The following is a 19,177-nucleotide window of genomic DNA, read 5'->3' as shown; positions in this document are numbered from 1 at the left end:
CTTTACTGTCTCAGTGATTTTTGGAACCAGGTGAGTTATTAAAACAAATGATAGTGACTGCTACACAGATTATGTTTATTATGTGTTTGTTGAACTCATAAAATCATTAGGTAATTAATTTTGTTTGTATCTCATGAATTTTATTTTATTAAAATTTATTAAATTATTAAATTTATTTATTAAATTATTAAAATATTAACAGTATAATGAAATCCCTCAGCTGATATCATATTATTAAGGTTGTCAAAGGGCATAAACTTCTGGTTACAAGATTATTAAATTCTGGGGATCTAATGTACAACATGATGACTTATAGTTAACCATACTGTATTGTATACTTGAAGTTGCTAGAAGAGTAGATCTTAAAAGTTCTCACCACACACACAAAAGTGGTAACTGTGAGGAGATGGATGTGTTAACTAACATTATTGTGGTAGTAATTCCACAATATATACATATATCAAATTGTCATGTTGTACACCTTAAACTTACAGAATGTTATATTTCAATTGTAGTGGTAACTTTTAATATACTGTTCCGTGCTGGTCTCACTCTTTCCTAGACTTGCAACATCAGGCAAATTTGAGCTTTAATTTATTAACATATGTAAAATGGAGGATGCAAATACTACTTTTTTTTCCCATGTCCTACAGAAATCATAAGGACCAAATTTAACTCTGTATGTAAAGTTCTTGTATGGATTATAAAACATAGTAAAAGTAAGTTCATTTCTTTTCCTTAGTTTATTCATTTTTATATTTTATGCCTAGCATAATTTCTGAGAGATAACATATGTTCAGTAAATGCTTGTGGATTAATGTGTGAATGACTAGAAAAATCACTCATTCCTTAGATTCCTTGAAATCAATTAAAATATATATTTCATTCACAATGCAATGCATTTTTAGCAAAAGCAAAAAATAAAAAAATAAAAACCCCATAGTCTCCTCAAATTGTCAAACAATAAAACATTCACAAACATAATGAAGCAGTGATCTCAGGTTGCTTCTTGATTGCACATTACACATATACTTTTTAGAACTGTACCTTGGTCACACTGTTGTGATTACCAGATAATTTATAAAGAAGGCAAGTACCTCATTATCATGATATGCCCATTGGCACAAAAGCATGCCAAGCAGGCACTGTTACACATGACCACCACATCTGCTTGCAGTATAAAAGATGTCTCGGTGATGTTATGAACATAAAGACAAGTCTGAGAAGGCAGTGAGAAGACTTTGGCTTGTTTTTCTGAGCAGATTATTGTATACTGATGATCTCCTATTTCTTGGGATGGAGAAGGGCAGTTCATGACCAGTTTCCTTCTCCAAGATTTTTCATTTTCATCTACGTTGTTTGGATCCCTCCAAACTTCATATGGCGGTTGCATTAATCCGCCATTTCGGTCCATGCAGGAGAATGTTAGCACAGCTCCTTTCAGTGAGAGGAATGTACCTATAAAAACAATTTCATATCACTGGCATGTGAAATTCTTTCTAAAACAGTTGTTATTCATTTATGGGCAGTAAATGTTTTATACTGATAATTTACATCTATAGTGTCATAATATTGCAGTAATATACATATATCAGTAGATTTGTGAGTTCACCATTTGCAATAACTTGGCATCATAGAATGTTAGGTCTAAAAGGGGCCTAAGACATCCACTTGTCAAATCCTTTCATTTTATTAATGAGAAAATGGAGACCCAGAAAAGTGATGAGACTTGGGGCATGTCACATGGCAAGTTAGTGGTTGAGTCTGGACTAGAACTCAGGTTTCCTAACTTCTAATCCAGTAATTTTTTACCATACTATATAGACCCCCTTAATATCCTTTTTTAAAAAGCAAATTTTAGAAAATTTATAATTTTCATTTATTGAAAAGTTCAACTGAAAAAAATCATACCATCTGATTCCATTTCCTTATTTCTTAGGCTCATTTACTAGAAAATGGTTTTTTTCTTCTTCTGAAATTGAACACCTAGAATAAATTTCATGAAATTTTAACATATAGAGTTCATGCTCTCAATTTTGATTGTATTAAAAAATCCTTTGGCTATTAGGCAGGCTTATGCATCTTTATATGGAAAAGAAGTTTACTCACCTGGATTCTCCAAGTTTGAATATCCATGCCCAATTATAACCTATGGATGTTTTTACCAGTCCCAGAGGACACGATACTATAAAGCTTAAGCAGTAACCTGCGGTAGATTGACCTTTGGACATTATCAGACTGTCCTTAAGCAATGCCCCAGCAGTCTTTTTCTTCCATTGTCCTCTGACATCATGCAGAGAGAGTAAGGGGATTAACCCAGGCTGATATACCTCACGAGTGTACACACAACAGACACTTGAAAAAGGGTGATAAATAAAAATACATTCCATTTAGAAAGTACTCTATAATTTAACGTACTTAAAATTTATCAAATTTAAAATAACATGTTTAGGTGATTTAACATCCCAGTTGTGTTTCAAAATCCACTTCAAAACTAAGAAGCCTGTAAATGTCCTACAAGGGTAACTGAAGAAAATAGGAGAGCAGGGTTTAGGCGCTTCAGTGTGAGGGTCAAGGAATAAAAGAACAGTTGTCCCAGTGTCCCATGGGGAAAAAAGATAATGCCAAAAGCATTAGACTTTTACTTGGTACGAGGAAGATTTTGAGAATAGAGTGTTGTAATCTAATTTTCACTTAACAGGATCACTCTTCCTGCTGGGCATATTCTAAAGGGAATCAAGGTTGAACAAAGGGAGAACAGTGAATAGGTTAGTACATTAAATCAAGGCAAGAAATAGAGGTTTCCTCCAATCAGGTGGTAACAACAGAGATGGTGAGCAATGATCAGAATCTGAGGATACTATAAAGGTCAAACCAACAGAATTTGCTAATAAACTGGATTTAGAGTGTGAAAGAAACATAGTGGTCCAGGATGATTCCAATGTTTCTGACCTGAGAGACTGGAAGGATGGAATTGCCATTAACAGATGTGGGAAAGAATATGGGGGAAAGGAAAAGAATACCAGGAACTCATTTTGGACATGTTAAGTCTGAGATGCTTATTAGACATCCAAGTGGATGTTAAGTAACTGGATATCTATGTCAGAAATTTGGAGATGGTTACAGACTATAAATACAAATATATGACCCATCAGATTATCAGTGGCATTTAAAGTTATGAGGCTGGTTGATTTTATTTTGGCCTTGAATATAAATAAAAAACAGAAAAGGTTTGAGCCAGTCTTTGGGCATTCTGATGTTTTAAGTCCAGTGAAATGAGAAGAAACCAGCGAAGTGGACTGATAAGGAATGGCTAGAAAGTTAGGAAGAAAAGTACATAAATATAGTGTTCTGGAATCCAAGTGAAGTGTTTTTAGTGTAGGGACAATGGTAAACTGTGTAATATGTTGCTGATATGTCAAGTAAGATGTGGCCTGAGAACTGACCATTGGATTTAGCCATGAGTTCAGTGGTGACCTAGATAGAAGTTTTTATTGATTGGTATGGGAGAAAGCTTCATTAGAATGGAGACAAGAGAATGGGAGAAGGAAATTTGAAATAGTAATATAACACAAACATTTCAAGGAATTTTGCATTAAAGAGAAAGAAATGAAATGGAGCATTTTGGGGGATAGATTCAAGAGAGTTTTTCTATTTTATTTATTTATTTAAGATTTTATTTTTTTAAAGTAACCTCTACACCCAACGTGGGACTCGAACTCACAGCCCTGAGATCAAGAGTCACATGCTCTACCAATTGAGCCAGCCAGGCACCCCAAGTTTTTCTCTTTTAATGGGAGAAAGAACAGCATATTTGTATGCTGATCTAGCAGAAAGATAAGTATTTATTACCATTATAATTACACAATTAGGTGTAGTAATACAAATAATATAATTATATAAAGCAAACAGGAAAAGTTGCTGGATTGACTTTCTTGACTGTACAAGTAGAGAAGTTGGCCAAGTTGGGAGCTTACACAGGTTAGTCATAATAACAGGAGAGAATATAGAGACCATGGAGAGATATGCAGACAGGAGATATAGATGTGGTGGTTGAAGTTGTTATCTGCTTGTTTCAATTTCCTCAGTGAAAGAGGACACATGGTCATTAGCTGACACTGAAGAGAGCAAAGGAGGTATTGGAGGTTTGAGGAGAGTGGAGAAATATAATTGTTCAAGAGCATGGGAGAGAGGACTAGGGAAATATAGTAAATATAATCACCCAGCAGCATAGGAGCCTAGTTGAAGTTATTAATGATTTATTTCAAAATGAGACTATTTATTGTGTTTAGATATTTTTCTCTAGCCATGTTCAACTACACAGGCATAGAAATAAAGTAGGTAGAATTAAATTTAAGCAGAATTGTGATTAAACTGAATTTTCATGTGTAATACTGTGATTTATATTCTGTGTCTGACACAGAGCTCCTAAAACCCTTGGAATTTCTAAATGAGAGGGCAACACAGTGTCTTTTATTATGTTAATGAGGTGACTTTTGGACCTCACCCAAGGATGGGGGCTGGTTGCCTGAGGAACCAACAATGTGATTAGAGGTTGAGACTTTTAGTCCCACTTCTTTCCCACCGCGGGGCAAGGAAGGGGTGGGGGCTGGAGATTGAATTCAATCACCAGGAGTCAATGATTTAGTCAATCATTTCTATGTAATTAATGAAGCCTCCATAAAAACTCAAAAGGGTTGGTGAATAGGTGGAGGTGCAGGGAGAGTAATGCTCCTGGAGAAGGCTTGGAAGCTCTGTGTTCTTTTCCCTACTCATCTCTTCCATCTGGATGTTCATCTGTAAATTTTAATAATAAGCAGGCAAACGGTAAGTAAACAATTTTCCTGAGTTCAGTGTGCCACTCTAGCAAATTAATTGAACCCAAGGAGGGGGTTGTGGGAACCTCAGATTTATAGCCAATGGGTCAGAAGCACAGGTGATAAACTAGACTTGCGACTGGTGTCTAAAGGAAGGAGAGAGGGCAGTTTTGTGGAACTGAGCCCTGAACCTGTGGGATCTGATAGTTATTTCCAGATAGTGTCAGAATTGAGTTAAATTGTGGGACATCCAGCTGGCGTTGCAAAGAATTGCTTGCTATGGGGAAAAACCTCCACGCATCTGGTGTCGGAAGTGTTGTGAGTGTGGAAGTAGTGTGAAAGTAGAAGAGGTACACAGGACAAACACAGAAGGAGAAAGCACTGGGTTTTTCCCTAAACAGGAGCCAAGAATTGTAGTTTTTTCCATCCCAACATGTAAAGTTGCTTTTGTAGAATCACCTGGGAGCTTGTTAAAAATGCAAATCCTCAGACTCCACCCCAGACCTACTGAATGGGAAATCCTTGGGGCGGGGGGGGGGGGGGGGTGGGGGGGGGTGGGGGGGTGGGGGGGGTGGGCAATAATCTGTGTTGTAACAAACCCTCCAAGTGATTCTGATACAGACTAAAGGGATAACTACGGGGAATGGATAATCTTTAGGTACTTTTCCATTCTCAATGGGAAAATTCAATGATTTAGTGTACTTCAAATTTTCATATCATTGAATTTGTTGTCAAGACAACCACAGTAAATTAATGTGAAAGGTTTCCTTAAAAAGGAGAAATGGGCTTTTCTGTGTTGAGTGGCTTTTGATTGCTGATTCAATCCCCTTGTTAATTATAGATCTGTTCAGACTTTTTATTTCTTCATGATTCAGTCTTGGTAGGTTGTATGTTTCTAGAAATTTATCCATTTCTTATAGGTCGTTCAGTTTATACGCATAATTATTGTTCACTGTAGTCTCTTAACGATCTTCCAACTAGGCTTTCCCTCCTTTCCATGGTTATTTATAAAACACATCTGAACCTAGCTTCATAGTTAACTCTTTTATGTAGCTCTTAAAAAATACTTTTTTTAAAAGAGCAGTTTTAGGGTTACAGAAAATTGAGTACAGAATTCCCATATGCTCCCTTTGTCCTTTATTATTAACATGTTGTATTAGTGTGGTACATTGTTACAACTGGTGAGCTAAAGTCTTGAAAGAACTGGAGAATAATGACAGAAAATTGGAGAAGACAGGTTCCCATTATGTATCTTTAAATAGTCAAGGAAAAGCTTTGCAAATATTAACTAACCAGACACCACATTATTAAGTCTCTACTTATTTTGTATTTTGCCATCATTTTTAGTCTATGTTTGTTAAGAACGGTAAAGGACTTTCCCATAATATTGAGAGATCTGTTAAATTAGTTCTAGATCTGTTTATTTCTAGACATAGAAAACCATATTTGTTAGACTATCTCTTAGAAAATTGTCTTCCACTTACAGTTGTAAACTTGTGTACACAGGAGTTAGATTTTCACCTTTAAACTTGTAAGGAATGCCTGGCACATATTAGGTGTCCAATATGGATAATAACTTATTGAGTTAAATAGTGGATTGAATTAGTGTTTAATAATTCATTATGACCTCACTGATCTGGCTCTAATTCAACCACTGTAAGAGAATTGTGCATATTTCCTTAAAATTACGAATGTAGTAAAAGATATTTTCTCATCATGAAGTATGTTTACAATTAAAATAAAGTGACCCTAAGAGATTAACTTTTAAAAATACTAGTACTACATTTAAAGTAGAGCCTATAAAGAGATGATTAAGTTAAAAGGAGGTTGTTAGAGTGGGCCAATCCAAACTGACTGGTGTTTAAGAAGAGATTAGGGTACACAGGAAGACACCACAGGTACATGCATACAGAAGGACAGCCATGGGAAGACATGGTAAAGGTGGCTATCTACAAGCCAAGGACAGATGCCTCAGAAGAAACTAGACCTGCTGACACCTTAATCTTGGTCCTCTAGTCTCCAGAAGTATGAGAAGATCAGTTTCAGTTGTTTAACACACACACACACACACACACACACACACATTTATCTAAATTTGCCACACTAGTAGAGAGCTGACTATTCCACCTACAATAAGTAAAAATCTACAAGAATTTAGCACACCAGTTAACAAAATATAACTCTAACCTAGCAGTCTATATATATGCATTCTTTTAAAATAAAATTCCTTATCCTATATATTAATAAAATTCTTTATTTTTGTTACTTAAAAACTATCTGAAAAACATCATACACTGGAAATACAAAGTAAAAGTTATTGAGAAGAACAAATTTTAAAATATTCAAAGGAATTGCATGAGGAATCACACTCATCTCTTCTTTGGAAGGAAAGAAAGATAATTCAAGAGAATACAACATATGCTTCAGCAAAATACTCATAACTTATGTTAAATTCTTTAGGCTCTAGGATAAAAAGGAAAGAAATTGTGTGGCATGCCTTTGAAACAAGATGGGAAGCTTACCAAGGACTTTAGAAAGCTATGTCAGGTCAGACTGCTTTTAGATTAATTGTTCTGAGTTCTTCAGGGATGATAAAAAAACACTCATAGGCTCTGATCTGGCACGGAATTTTGGAGAAATAATTCAACTCATTAAATACTTCAACTTTTGCATCAAGGTTTTCCTTAGTGCTTTTCAGAAATCTTTTTCCCAAGGCATTGTTTAGGTGGGCAGTTCCACAGTTTACTACCATAGAAATAATTGTATTATTTTATCCTAAGGAATGGTAAGTTGCTGTATGACAAATATTGGGATAGTATACAATTTATGAAATTTTCAATAGTTTCCAGTATACAGAATACTTAAGACTTTATTCCAGATCAGTATAAATTAATGTTATACCTTATCTTATATCTAAATGTTAAAAAGTAGCAATTGAGAAATAAAATTCCTTACCACTTGGCAATACCATGACTGGCTCTGTAAATCTTTGTTCATCTGCTGAAGGTAAGTTCAGGGAGATGATTAAAACCATTCCCAGACTAGTTCCAACAAACAAACAAGGGGACACCTTAGGGTCATTTTTCCGAGCAAAGGACTCCATGAAGTATAGTGCTGTAATTGCTTCTTTCGAATCTTTGTCAATACTGGAGATGCTAGAGCTTCTAGAACGATTATAGGAATTTTCTCGGCTTTCTATAGAAATTCAGAAAAACAAAAATTGTCAGTGTATTTCCATAACAAGTAAAGTCAGACTTAGTACATGAAAAACAAAATTTTGAAGGGGAAGTAGAATTTGATTCCTTGTTAACTGATCTGGAAGACTGTTTGTCCAGTTCATCAGCTTATTTTGATAATGAAGAGATTGAAGTCCAGAAATGTAAATCATAAACTTTGGCAGAGCTGGAACTAGAAGTTGAGTCTCCAGAGTTCCAGTTCACCAGGTTTTTCTCCCTACATTACCTCACAAATTAGTTGAAATTTTCTGGTCTGGAAAAAAAAAATTTAGTGTGAGTAGTCAAGGTTACAAGAATTTCTGGTACCATTTTAATTATGGTTCCCTTCTATCTCTCAATTGTTGAAAATAGTCTTAATGATTTCTTGGCAATTTCCACCTACTGACAACATTATGGCTACTTAACTGAAAGGTCACAAATGTTCTTGGTGAATACATTTCCCTAACTGACATAATTTTTGGTTTTGCTATATTTGGAGTAACTACAATTGTAAAAATTGGAGTATTTACCAAGGCCAAAGAGCAAATGCTATATTCCTGAACTACTTTCAGGTTACCAACTTGAATCCAAATCCAGTTCTAACTTTACCTAGAACCAAATAAGAAGCTGTACACAGGACCATCTCGTTGTTAATAGTAATCTGAGAGGGCTTCAGCCCACCTAAAGGAAGTAGGATGGTTTCAAGTTTTTCTGCTCATCAACACTTAAACATGTGCACACTCCAATAAGCATAAAAGAACTCCTCCCTCAGTTAAATACTACTGGAATGTTTTGTTCTTATAATTGCTCCAGAGTTCAAGTTCCTCATATTCTTTTTTCTACTGCATTCACTCCTTTTCTTTCTTGATGGGTACAAGTGTGACTCATTTTTATAAAAAGAGACTAAATATAAGTTCCTTAGACTCTTCTTTTTCTAAAAAGCAAAATATAGTATTCCTAATCCCTTTTCTATCCCTCAACAAGTTTGTAAAAATAATTATTTGTAATAGAATTTAGAGATGAGAGGGAGCTTGGATATAATCTATACAGTTTTATAGATTTGGAGACAAAGACATAGTTAAGCAATTAACCCAGAATCCAGGAGAAGTTAGAGGCAGAAATGTCTAAAACTCAAAATTCTCAACTCAACCCAGTGATTAAGAGTGCTACTTCTATAACCTTTACATTTTGCTTCTATTATAACATTCCTAGCTAATATGCTTTTGAAGTTTTTCCATTCATGGTTCATCAACATTCAAGTTTGTTACTCATACACCTGTGAGAGAAATAATCTCATTATCTGCACATCCATGAACCAGATTTAGTATGGTATAATACTAAACTTTTAAATTTTTTGTAATTTAAAAAATTTTTTAAATTTAAATTTTTAAATATAGATCATTACTAAAAAGTTTTTGAGGAGTGGTAAATGGGGAATTACTTTATAGAATAGAATTACTATAGAAAATCTTCTAAGATTATTTTTTCCTATATCTTTCCCCAAAGTTCTTTGCCAGCAAGACTGTAGCAACTAAGTTACAAGATTCCTTTTTTTTCTCCCTCTCTAAAAATTTCTGGCCTTCTAGCTCTTATACTTTAATCCCTGTTCCAACACTCATTCCATAAACATGCAATTAATCCTTCCTTTTAAAAACATGAAGATTGAAAACTTCAGAACTTAAGATCTTGCCTTTTTCTTGGTCATACTCACTTGACAGTTGAGGAAATGAGGGTTGCAAGACATTAAATAACTATCTACTGATAGAGGCACTAAAAGGCTTACCACTGAGATGGAAGGAAACTCTCAATTGCTGCTGGGAGTGTAGAGAACTGATTAAGGCATAGGTCTCCCCCTCATACAGAGGATGTGCCAATAAGCACAGCCATTCCTTTTAAAGGAAGCACAGCACTTCCTTTTTTTTTTGATATTTAAATTAAATTTAATTCACAACAAACATCACATACGTCCACCTTCCCCAAAATGGTCAATTCATCTGAATTAAGGAAATGGCAACTATTCTGACTGAGGTCTTCATTCTGTGATATGTGTGTTTGGGCAAGTTTAGACAAACAGCAAAGTTTAGAAGTCCTACCACCAAACCTACAGCATTTTGAAAATGCAAAAGCCAACATGATTCTCCAACCTGGCAGTTCAGTATGAGCTGCCAAAATCTCATCCAATTCATCCTTCCATTCCAGATAATTGAGGTTCCTCAGGGTCGTTACGCTTTTCCCTTGACAGCGGTCCAGGACACACGAGCTCTCCCTTCCGATTCCCTCAGTTAACCTGGGCAACTCTAGTATCAGAACCATGAAAGTTCAACATCGTCGTCACCAACTCTGGAAGATCAAAGTCGTGTTTCCACCCCCAGTCCTTCCGAGCATTGCTGTCATCAAAGTTCATTGGCCAAATATCCGCTATGGCCTGTCGAACAGAATCCATGTTGTACGTGATCTGGAATTCTGGTACATGCTTGAGAACCTCCTGGGCCAGGTCCTCAGGGGTGAAGCTCATGGCATTGATGTTGTAGGTCCTCATGGAGAGGGACTCTGCCGGGGCCTCCATGACATCCAGAGTGGCCCTGAGGCAGTCATCAATATATATCATTGGGAGCCTTGTGCTGGGTTTCAGGTTGTGCTCAAATTTGCCATTCTTCAGGGCATCGTGGAAGATCTGGACCGCATAGTCAGTTGTTCCTCCCCCAGGCTGTGAGTCTGCCGAAATGATTCCAGGATATCTCAAGCACCGAAAATCTAACCCGTACCGGTAATGATAATATTCTCCCATGAGCTCGGCGTGGACTTTGGACACCCCGTAGATCATCCTGGGTCTCTGAACACAGAGATCGGGAGTTGGATTCCAGGGAGAAGTAGGTCCAAAAGCTCCGATTGTGCTAGGCACAAACAATCGCAAACTGTGCTCTGCTTCGACATCCAGGATGTTATGCAATCCGGTGATATTTATGGCTCTGGCCAAGGATATGTTTGCTTCCCCAACTGCACTGAGCAAAGCACTATAATGAAACAACCAGGTGATGCGGTTGTTTACCACGATCTCCCGAAGATTTTGTAATCCAGAATGTCGGAATAAATAAACGGGCCGCTGTGGAAGATGTGATCAGGGGGTTTCCTTATGTCAGACAAAATCACATTGTCCTTCCCAAATCGTTTCCTCAAAAGGTTAGCAAGCCCCACTCCAAGCTGGCCAAGACCCCCTGTAATTAGGATGCGTGGCTGGTCTGTTTCAGAGAAAAGGGCAGAGTGGAAGTTGGCGTCTGCTGGAATCTGCCGAGGGGAGGTGCCCAGAAACTGGAGCGGCGGGGTAGCTATCCAGCAGCCACAGGCTGGGCTCCCCAGCATCTGGCCCGCGACCTGCCGCAGCAGCCTAGCAACCGGCATTTCTCCGCGAGTACCCTTCCGACTGAGGCGCGCAGAGATGCTGCGCTGCGGCGCGGGAACCGGAGCTGGAGCAGCACGTGGCCCGGGATCCCAGCGCCGCCAGTGGAAACCCGAGCCACAGCACTTCCTTTTAAAAACATACGAAGATTGCAAACTTTAGAACTTAAGATCTTGCCTTTTTCTTGGTCATACTCACTTGACAGTTGAGGAAATGAGGGTTGCAAGACATTAAATAACTATCTACTGATAGAGGCACTAAAAGGCTTACCACTGAGATGGAAGGAAACTCTCAATTGCTGCTGGGAGTGTAGAGAACTGATTAAGGTATAGGTCTCCCCTCGTACAGAGGATGTGCCAATAAGCACAGCCATTCTGGTTTTAGAGATGAAGGAGGAGGTATAGTGAGAAATGCTTTGGAGTCATGGCCACAGCTTGACCAGGCTCTCAGTCACTTATTGCCTAGAATTGACCGTGGTTTTAAAGTATCTTTTACACCAAGACCTACATCCCTTGTCCTCTAGCTCCCATTATCATGGCATATCAAATTTTAATTGTATCCACAAAAATGTGTATGTTTAACTTACCTTCTGTTGTGACTGGTAAAGAAATTTCCATGCAAGCAGCTGATTGTGCTTTCCGAAATGGTGGTCTTCCAGGACCCCAGCGATTTACTTTTGAAACATCAGCACTTGACAGACGTTTTCCAGAACTGCAACTCTGAGAGGTTGGACTTGTGCAGTGTCCATTTACATGATCTGTATCAAGAGGAAGAAGGCAGCATAAATATCATAATTAAATCTTCATATAAAGGAACCCAAATATGTAGATTAATGAAGCGTGAGACTTCCTTTTTTTTTAAACCATAGAAAGATGGCTAAGCCCTTGCTATTTTAAGATTAGTCACATTTTCAGTAGTTAGCCAAAATTTCATAAGATTTTTATTACATATAAGTTCATTTTTAATGTGGTTAATTAACATAGCTTAAAATTTATTCTATATCCCCATTAAGCATTATACCATTTAATGGCATTACAAAATAGGTTATAGTATTCGACTTTCTTTTGCATAATTTAAATATACACCTATTTATATAAGTTTTGGAAGTACCTCAAGTGCTTGGAGTTTAAAATATAGAATGGAAGCCTCTTACTGTGCAGTTACAAATAGTACTTAAGAATATTGATTCTAGAGCCAGACTGCCTGGGCTCAAATCCCAATTCTACCATTTACAAGTTGTACAAATTACTGAAGTCTTCATATTTTAGTTTCCTTTTCTATAAGTTGGGAATATTATCTACCTCATGGAGTTTTTGTGATAATTCATGTCACATGCCAGAACACTTCTTGGTATATGGTAAATTCTGAACAAAAATTATTAGTGTCATTCTTGTTTCAGACTATTTAAACTGCTCATGTCTAAGACAAATAGTACTATTTATTTAGAGCTAGCTTATGAATTTATCTCTGTTTTGATAGAACTTAAAAACTTGGAAATAATGCCACCAAAAATAGATCTTTTTTAAATGCTAATATATAATATTTGAAAAAATGTCTCATAGTTCTGTAATATTCAGAGTACATTTAAAAATGTACTTTGGTCATTCAAAGGACAATAGAGTTAAATGGAAAAAATCCTGTTTAATGTCCATATGGTACTAAGTGTTTACTCCATTATAGCCTTTTTGCATTGTAGAGTTTGAAAAAAAATTGCCAATTTCCTGGGTTTCCTTTTGCAAGGATGACAATCCAATTATGTTTCACCATTCATATGCATTAGTGTGTTTTGCTATTTTTTAAAAAGGAAAGTTAACATATTTATTAAATATTTAAATACCAGGCACTTCATACACATTACCCATTTAATCTTCACAACAGCCCTGCAAGGTAGATGCTTTATTATCCTGATTTTGCAGTTGAGAAAACTGAAGCTCAGGAAAAAGGTTTGGAAAATTGTCTAATATTGTATAAATAGTATTCATGGAGGCAGAATTTGGATCCAGATTTTCTCACTTAGTGTCTGTATGGGCCACAGGGCCAGCTAAAGTATTTGGTAAGGGAAAGCAATTTTGAAGACATATTTAGTAGAGTTTAGGAGTGGCCTGTGTAATGCACATTGAGATCTATGATTTTTGGGTCCAGTCATCTTCCATATTAACACAGGTCTTGGGATTCTCAGGATTCCCAGATGGAAAGGCAGAAATATTCCTTAATGAGTTAGTCATGGGGAAGCTGAAGTCAAGAGCTCTATCCCTTCTGCACTATCAAATGTAGTCTGAAAAATAGGAAAACGCTGAGAACAACAGCTGGCACTAACAAAGACTTAGAGTGAATTAAAAAATGGCAACTTTTGTGGCCCAGTCAGTTAAGCATCTGACTCAATTTCAGCTCAGGTCTTGATCTCAGGGTCGTGAGTACAAGCCCTACATTGGGCTCCATGCTGGGCATGGAGCCTACTTGAGATAAAAAAAAAAAAAAGAAGAAGAAAAATTGGGTACAAATTGCAAAAATAAGCCCCCTTCTGCACACATCTGTTAGGAAAAGTTCCCCCTTCATCAGGCATGATTACCTTGGTTGGAGGACACGTTGGTTTGTTAATTGACTTAATGTTGGTTTGCTTGATTAATTTGTTTTAGCAGGAAAAGAATTTATGGAAGGATATTAGGCCACTCAAAACCTCAAGGAGAACCTGGCAGGTATACTCAGAAGCTTTGCAGGCCAAAACTGCCCAACCACACTGTAGTTACTATTTTAGTAAAGAACCACTGTTAGTGGCTCAGCATTGATGATGCTGGAATTAGATATTACAAGCTGTGCTTTTGCTGGCCAGGTACAGCAGGACATCTCTGCCATCATAATCACCAAAACTGAGGTTCATGTAATTTTTAATTTGTCTTCATTTTAGTGTTTTTGACTATTCTTGTTCTCTTTTTGCTGACATTTTGAGATTTTTAAGCTCTTATTTTTAGGATTTTTTTTTTTTTTGAAGAATTTTAAGCTGAAGACCAGGTTGTACTGAATCACAGACTTCCCCTTGATCAGCTTAATTTTCATCTCCAGTTTTAATTTGATTCTTCTATAGCAAAATTTTTATAGTTATGATTTTGTTGTCAAAGCTAAAAGTGCTTTGAATGAGCACAGGTTTATATACCTTGAGTTTAATGTTTAGTTTCTGAAATCCGAAGTTTCAAAGAGCTTCTTTCTCTTCATTTCTCCAAAATTACCCATTTATTCAAGTTTAACTTATAATTTGTTCATTTAAAAGTAGATGTTTAAAACTACTTGGGACCAACTTTACAGTTTTAGGGAAAATAATCTCTTACTGAAAACATTGCCTAAGGCTTTGTCAGTGATGAATAGAATGTTTTAACTTTCAATAACCATTTTTAAAATTTCAGCTTCAATGAGGTATAATTGACATATAAAATTGTAACATACTTAAAGTGTACATCATGATGATTTGATATAGATTGGGAAAGGATTCCCAACATCTAATTAATTAACATGCCTATCAGTTCACATATTTATTTATTTTTTGGTGAGAACATTTAAAGTCTCTCTTAGCAAATTTCAATTACACATTACAATGTTATCAATGATAGTCATCATGTTTTACATTAGATTCCCAGAACTTACTCATAGCTGAAAGTTTGTACCCTTTTACAAACCTTTCCCTATTTTTCCTACTCCCCAGCTCCTGGCTACCACTTTTCTATTCTGTTTGTATAACTTTTATTTTACTTTTTAAAAAGATTCTACATATAAGTGATACCATGCAGTATTTATCTTTTGGCTTAGTTTACTTCACGCAATGCCTTCATTCATGTTTTTGCAAATGGCAGGATTTCCATTTTTCTCATAGCTGAATAATATTCCATTGTGTATATATATATATACCACATCTTTATCCATTCATCCACTGACAAGACAACTTAACATTGTTTCCCTATTTTCGCTATCATGAATGCTGAAATGAACATAAGAATGCAGACAGTCCTTCAATATACTGTTTCGTTTCTTTTGAATATATACCCAGAAGTGAGGTTGTTAGATTACATGGTAGTTCTATTTTTAATTTTTGAGGAACCTCCTGCATATTAAGGGCCAGATAGCTGGTTTGTAGAAGCACACCCTGAATGCCCCTGTTAATCATTATCTTGAGAATGTATAGATCCCGTGCATCTTCTCTGTTATTTTCCACAAGCAAGATAGGTAGAAAATTAGTTGTTCAGCATTCCAGGTCAAGGGTTCCAGGGTTGGCCAACCTAGAGTATCTCCTTGGTAATGCAGAATGTCCAGGTGGTGGGCTTTTATCTCTTTGGAACATTTGCCATGCAAGGAGGGGCAAAGCTACAGAGAATTGCTAGGATAATTGCTACACTATAAAAGTTTGCTGCATTTACTTTCTAGCTGCAGATGCTTTGTTCAGTTGGCCACTCCTGGACTCCCTGTACTTAAGTTCCCCCAATAAACCTAGGTCTCAGTCACTGTCTTTGGGTCATTCCTTTGTTCTTGCTGGGTCATCACCCACATTTGGCTGAGAGTCTACAGAAATGTGGCTACACACCTCCATATTGTTTTCCATAATGGCTGAAGCAATTTACATTCCTACCAACAGTACATAAGGGATCCCTTTTCTTCACACCTTCCTTAACACTTGTAATTTCTTTTTGATGATAACCACTGTAACAGGTATGAGTGATAGCTCATTGTGGTTTTGATTTGCATTTGTCTGATGATTAGTGATGTTGAGCACATTTTCATGTAACTGTTCACCATTTGTATGTGTCTTTGGAAAAGTGTCTATTCAGTCCCTCTGCCCATTTTTTTTTAGTATGTTATGTTAATCACCATACATTACATCATTAGTTTTTGATGTAGTGTTCCATGATTCATTGTGTATAACACCCAGTGCTCCATTCAATATGTGCCCTCTTTAATACCCATCACCAGGCTAACACACCCCCCTTCCCCTCTAGAACTCTCAGTTTGTTTCTCAGAGTCCATAGTCTTTCGTGGACGGTCTCCCCTCTGATTTCACCCCCTTCATTTTTCCCTTCCTGCTATCTTTTTTTTTTTTTAACATACAATGTATTATTTATTTCAGATGTACAGGTCTGTGATTCAACAGTCTTACACAATTCACAGCGCTCACCATAGCACATACCGTCCCCAATGTCTATCACCCAGCCACCCCATCCCTCCCACCCCCCAACACTCCAAAAACCCTCAGTTTGTTTCCTGAGATTAAGAATTCCTCATATCAGTGAGATAATATGATACATGTCTTTCTCTGATTGACTTATTTCACTCAGCATAATACCCTCCAGTTCCATCCACATCATTGTAAATGGCAAGATTTCATTCCTTTTGATGGCTGCATACTATTCCATTGTATATATATACCACATCTTCTTTATCCATTCATCTGTCAATGGACATCTTGGCTCTCTCCGTAGTTTGGCTATTGTGGACCTTGCTGCTATAAACATCAGGGTGCACGTACCCCTTCGGATCCCTACATTTGTATCTTTGGGGTAAATACCCAGTAGTGCAACTGCTGGGTCATATGGTAGCTCTATTTTCAACTTTTTGAGGAACCTCCATACTGTTTTCCAGAGTGGTTGCACCAGCTTGCATTCCCACCAACAGTGTAGGAGGATTCCTCTTTCTCTGTATCCTTGCCAACATCTGTCATTTCCTGACTTGTTAATTTTAGCCATTCTGACTGGTGTGAGGTGGTATCTCATTGAGGTTTTGATTTGGATTTCCCTGATGCCAAGTGATGTTGAGCACTTTTTCATGTGTCTGTTAGCGATTTGGATATCTTCTTTGGAAAAATGTCTGTTCATGTCTTCTGCCCATTTCTTGATTGGATTATTCTTTGGGTGTTGAGTTTGATAAGTTCTTTATAGATTTTGGATACTAGCCCTTTATCTGATATGTCATTTGCAAATATTTTCTCCCATTCTGTCGGTTGTCTTTTGGTTTTGTGCACTGTTTCTTTTACTGTGCAAAAGCTTTTTATCTTGATGAAGTCCCAATAGTTCATTTTTGCCCTTGCTTCCCTTGCCTTTGGCGATGTTTCTGGGAAGAAGTTGCTGCAGCTGAGGTCGAAGAGGTTGCTGCCTGTGTTCTCCTCAAGGATTTTGATGGACTCCTGTCTCACATTTAGGTCTTTCATCCATTTTGAGTCTATTTTCGTGTGTGGTGTAAGGAAATGGTCCAGTTTCATTCTTCTGCATGTGGCTGTCCAGTTTTCCCAACACCATTTGTTGAAGAGACTGTCTTTTTACCATTGGACGGTCTTTCCTGCTTTGTCAAAGATGAGTTGACCATAGAGTTGAGGGTCCATTTTTGGGCTCTCTATTCTGTTCCATTGATCTATGTGTCTGTTTTTGTGCCAGTACCATACTGTCTTGATGATGACAGCTTTGTAATAGAGCTTGAAGACCGGAATTGTGGTGCCACCAGCTTTGCTTTTCCTTTTCAACATTCCCCTGTCTATTCAGGGTCTTTTCTGTTTCCATACAAATTTTAGGACTATTTGTTCCAGTTCTTTGAAAAAAGTTGATGGTATTTTGATAGGGATTGCATTAAATGTGTAGATTGCTCTAGGTAGCATTGACATCTTCACAATATTTGTTCTTCCAATCCATGAGCATGGAACGTTTTTCCATTTCTTTGTGTCTTCCTCAATTTCTTTCATGAGTATTTTATAGTTTTCTGAGTACAGATTCTTTGCCTCTTTGGTTAGACTTATTCCTAGGTATCTTATGGTTTTGGGTGCAATTGTAAATGGGATCAACTCCTTAATTTCTCTTTCTTCTGTCTTGTTGGTGTATAGGAATGCCATATCTGTGCATTGATTTTATATCCTGCCACTTTACTGAACTCCTGTATGAGTTCTAGCAGTTTTGGGGTGGAGTCTTTTGGGTTTTCCACATAAAGTATCATAACATCTGCAAAGAGTGAGAGTTTGACTTCTTCTTTGCCAATTCAGATGCCTTTTATTTCTTTTTGCTGTCTGATTGCTGTGGCTAGGACTTCTAATACTATGTTGAATAGCAGTGGTGATAGTGGACATCCCTGCCATGTTCCTGACCTTAGGGGGAAAGCTCTCAGTTTTTCCCCATTGAGAATGATATTCGCTGTGGGTTTTTCATAGATAGCTTTTATGATATTGAGGTATGTACCCTCTATCCCTATACTCTGAAGAGTTTTGATCAAGAAAGGATGCTGTATTTTGTCAAATGCTTTTTCTGCATCTATTGAGAGGATCATATGGTTCTTGTTCTTTCTTTTATTAATGTATTGTATCACATTGATATATTTACAGATGTTGAACCAACCTTGCAGCCCAGGGATAAATCTCACTTGGTTGTGGTGAATAATCCTCTTAATGTACTGTTGGATCCTATTGGCTAGTATTTTGGTGAGAATTTTTGCATCTGTGTTCATCAAGGATAATGGTCTGTAATTCTTTTTGATGGGGTCTTTGTCTATTTTGGGATCAAGGTAATGGTGGCCTCATAAAACGAGTTTGGAAGTTTTCCTTCCATTTCTATTTTTTTTTGGAACAGTTTCAGTGGAATAGGTATTAATTCTTCTTGAAATGTTTGGTAGAATTCCCCTGGAAAGCCATCTGGCCCTGGGCTTTTGTTTGTTGGGAGATTTTTGATAACTGCTTCAATTTCCTTAGTGGTTACAGGTCTGTTCAGGTTTTCTATTTCTTCCTGGTTCAGTTT

The 19,177-nt window shown here is 37.0% G+C and overlaps 1 protein-coding gene and 1 pseudogene across 4 annotated transcripts in view; both read right to left on the bottom strand.

Annotated features, from left to right (window-relative positions):
• STXBP5L (syntaxin binding protein 5L) overlaps window positions 1-19,177 on the bottom strand; it is a 402,589-nt gene that overhangs the window by 9,507 nt on the left and 373,905 nt on the right. For all 4 annotated transcript variants that reach the window (XM_088028262.1, XM_088028202.1, XM_028110658.2 and 1 more), the window contains 3 exons: window positions 12,016-12,186; window positions 7,773-8,012; window positions 1,098-1,458 (listed from right to left, as the gene is read on the bottom strand). In XM_088028262.1, coding sequence (XP_087884388.1) covers window positions 1,098-1,458; window positions 7,773-8,012; window positions 12,016-12,186 — 772 coding nt within the window. The remainder of the gene's footprint in view (window positions 1-1,097; window positions 1,459-7,772; window positions 8,013-12,015; window positions 12,187-19,177) is intronic.
• Window positions 10,311-11,431, bottom strand: LOC114214806 (L-threonine 3-dehydrogenase, mitochondrial pseudogene; annotated as a pseudogene).

Source organism: Eumetopias jubatus, unplaced genomic scaffold (genome assembly GCF_037043125.1).
Source record: "Eumetopias jubatus isolate StellerSeaLion01/CBP00866 unplaced genomic scaffold, mEumJub1_p1.0 scaffold_1, whole genome shotgun sequence".
Classification (NCBI taxonomy): Eukaryota; Metazoa; Chordata; class Mammalia; order Carnivora; family Otariidae; genus Eumetopias; species Eumetopias jubatus.
This window is presented reverse-complemented; position numbering and strand designations above follow the sequence as displayed.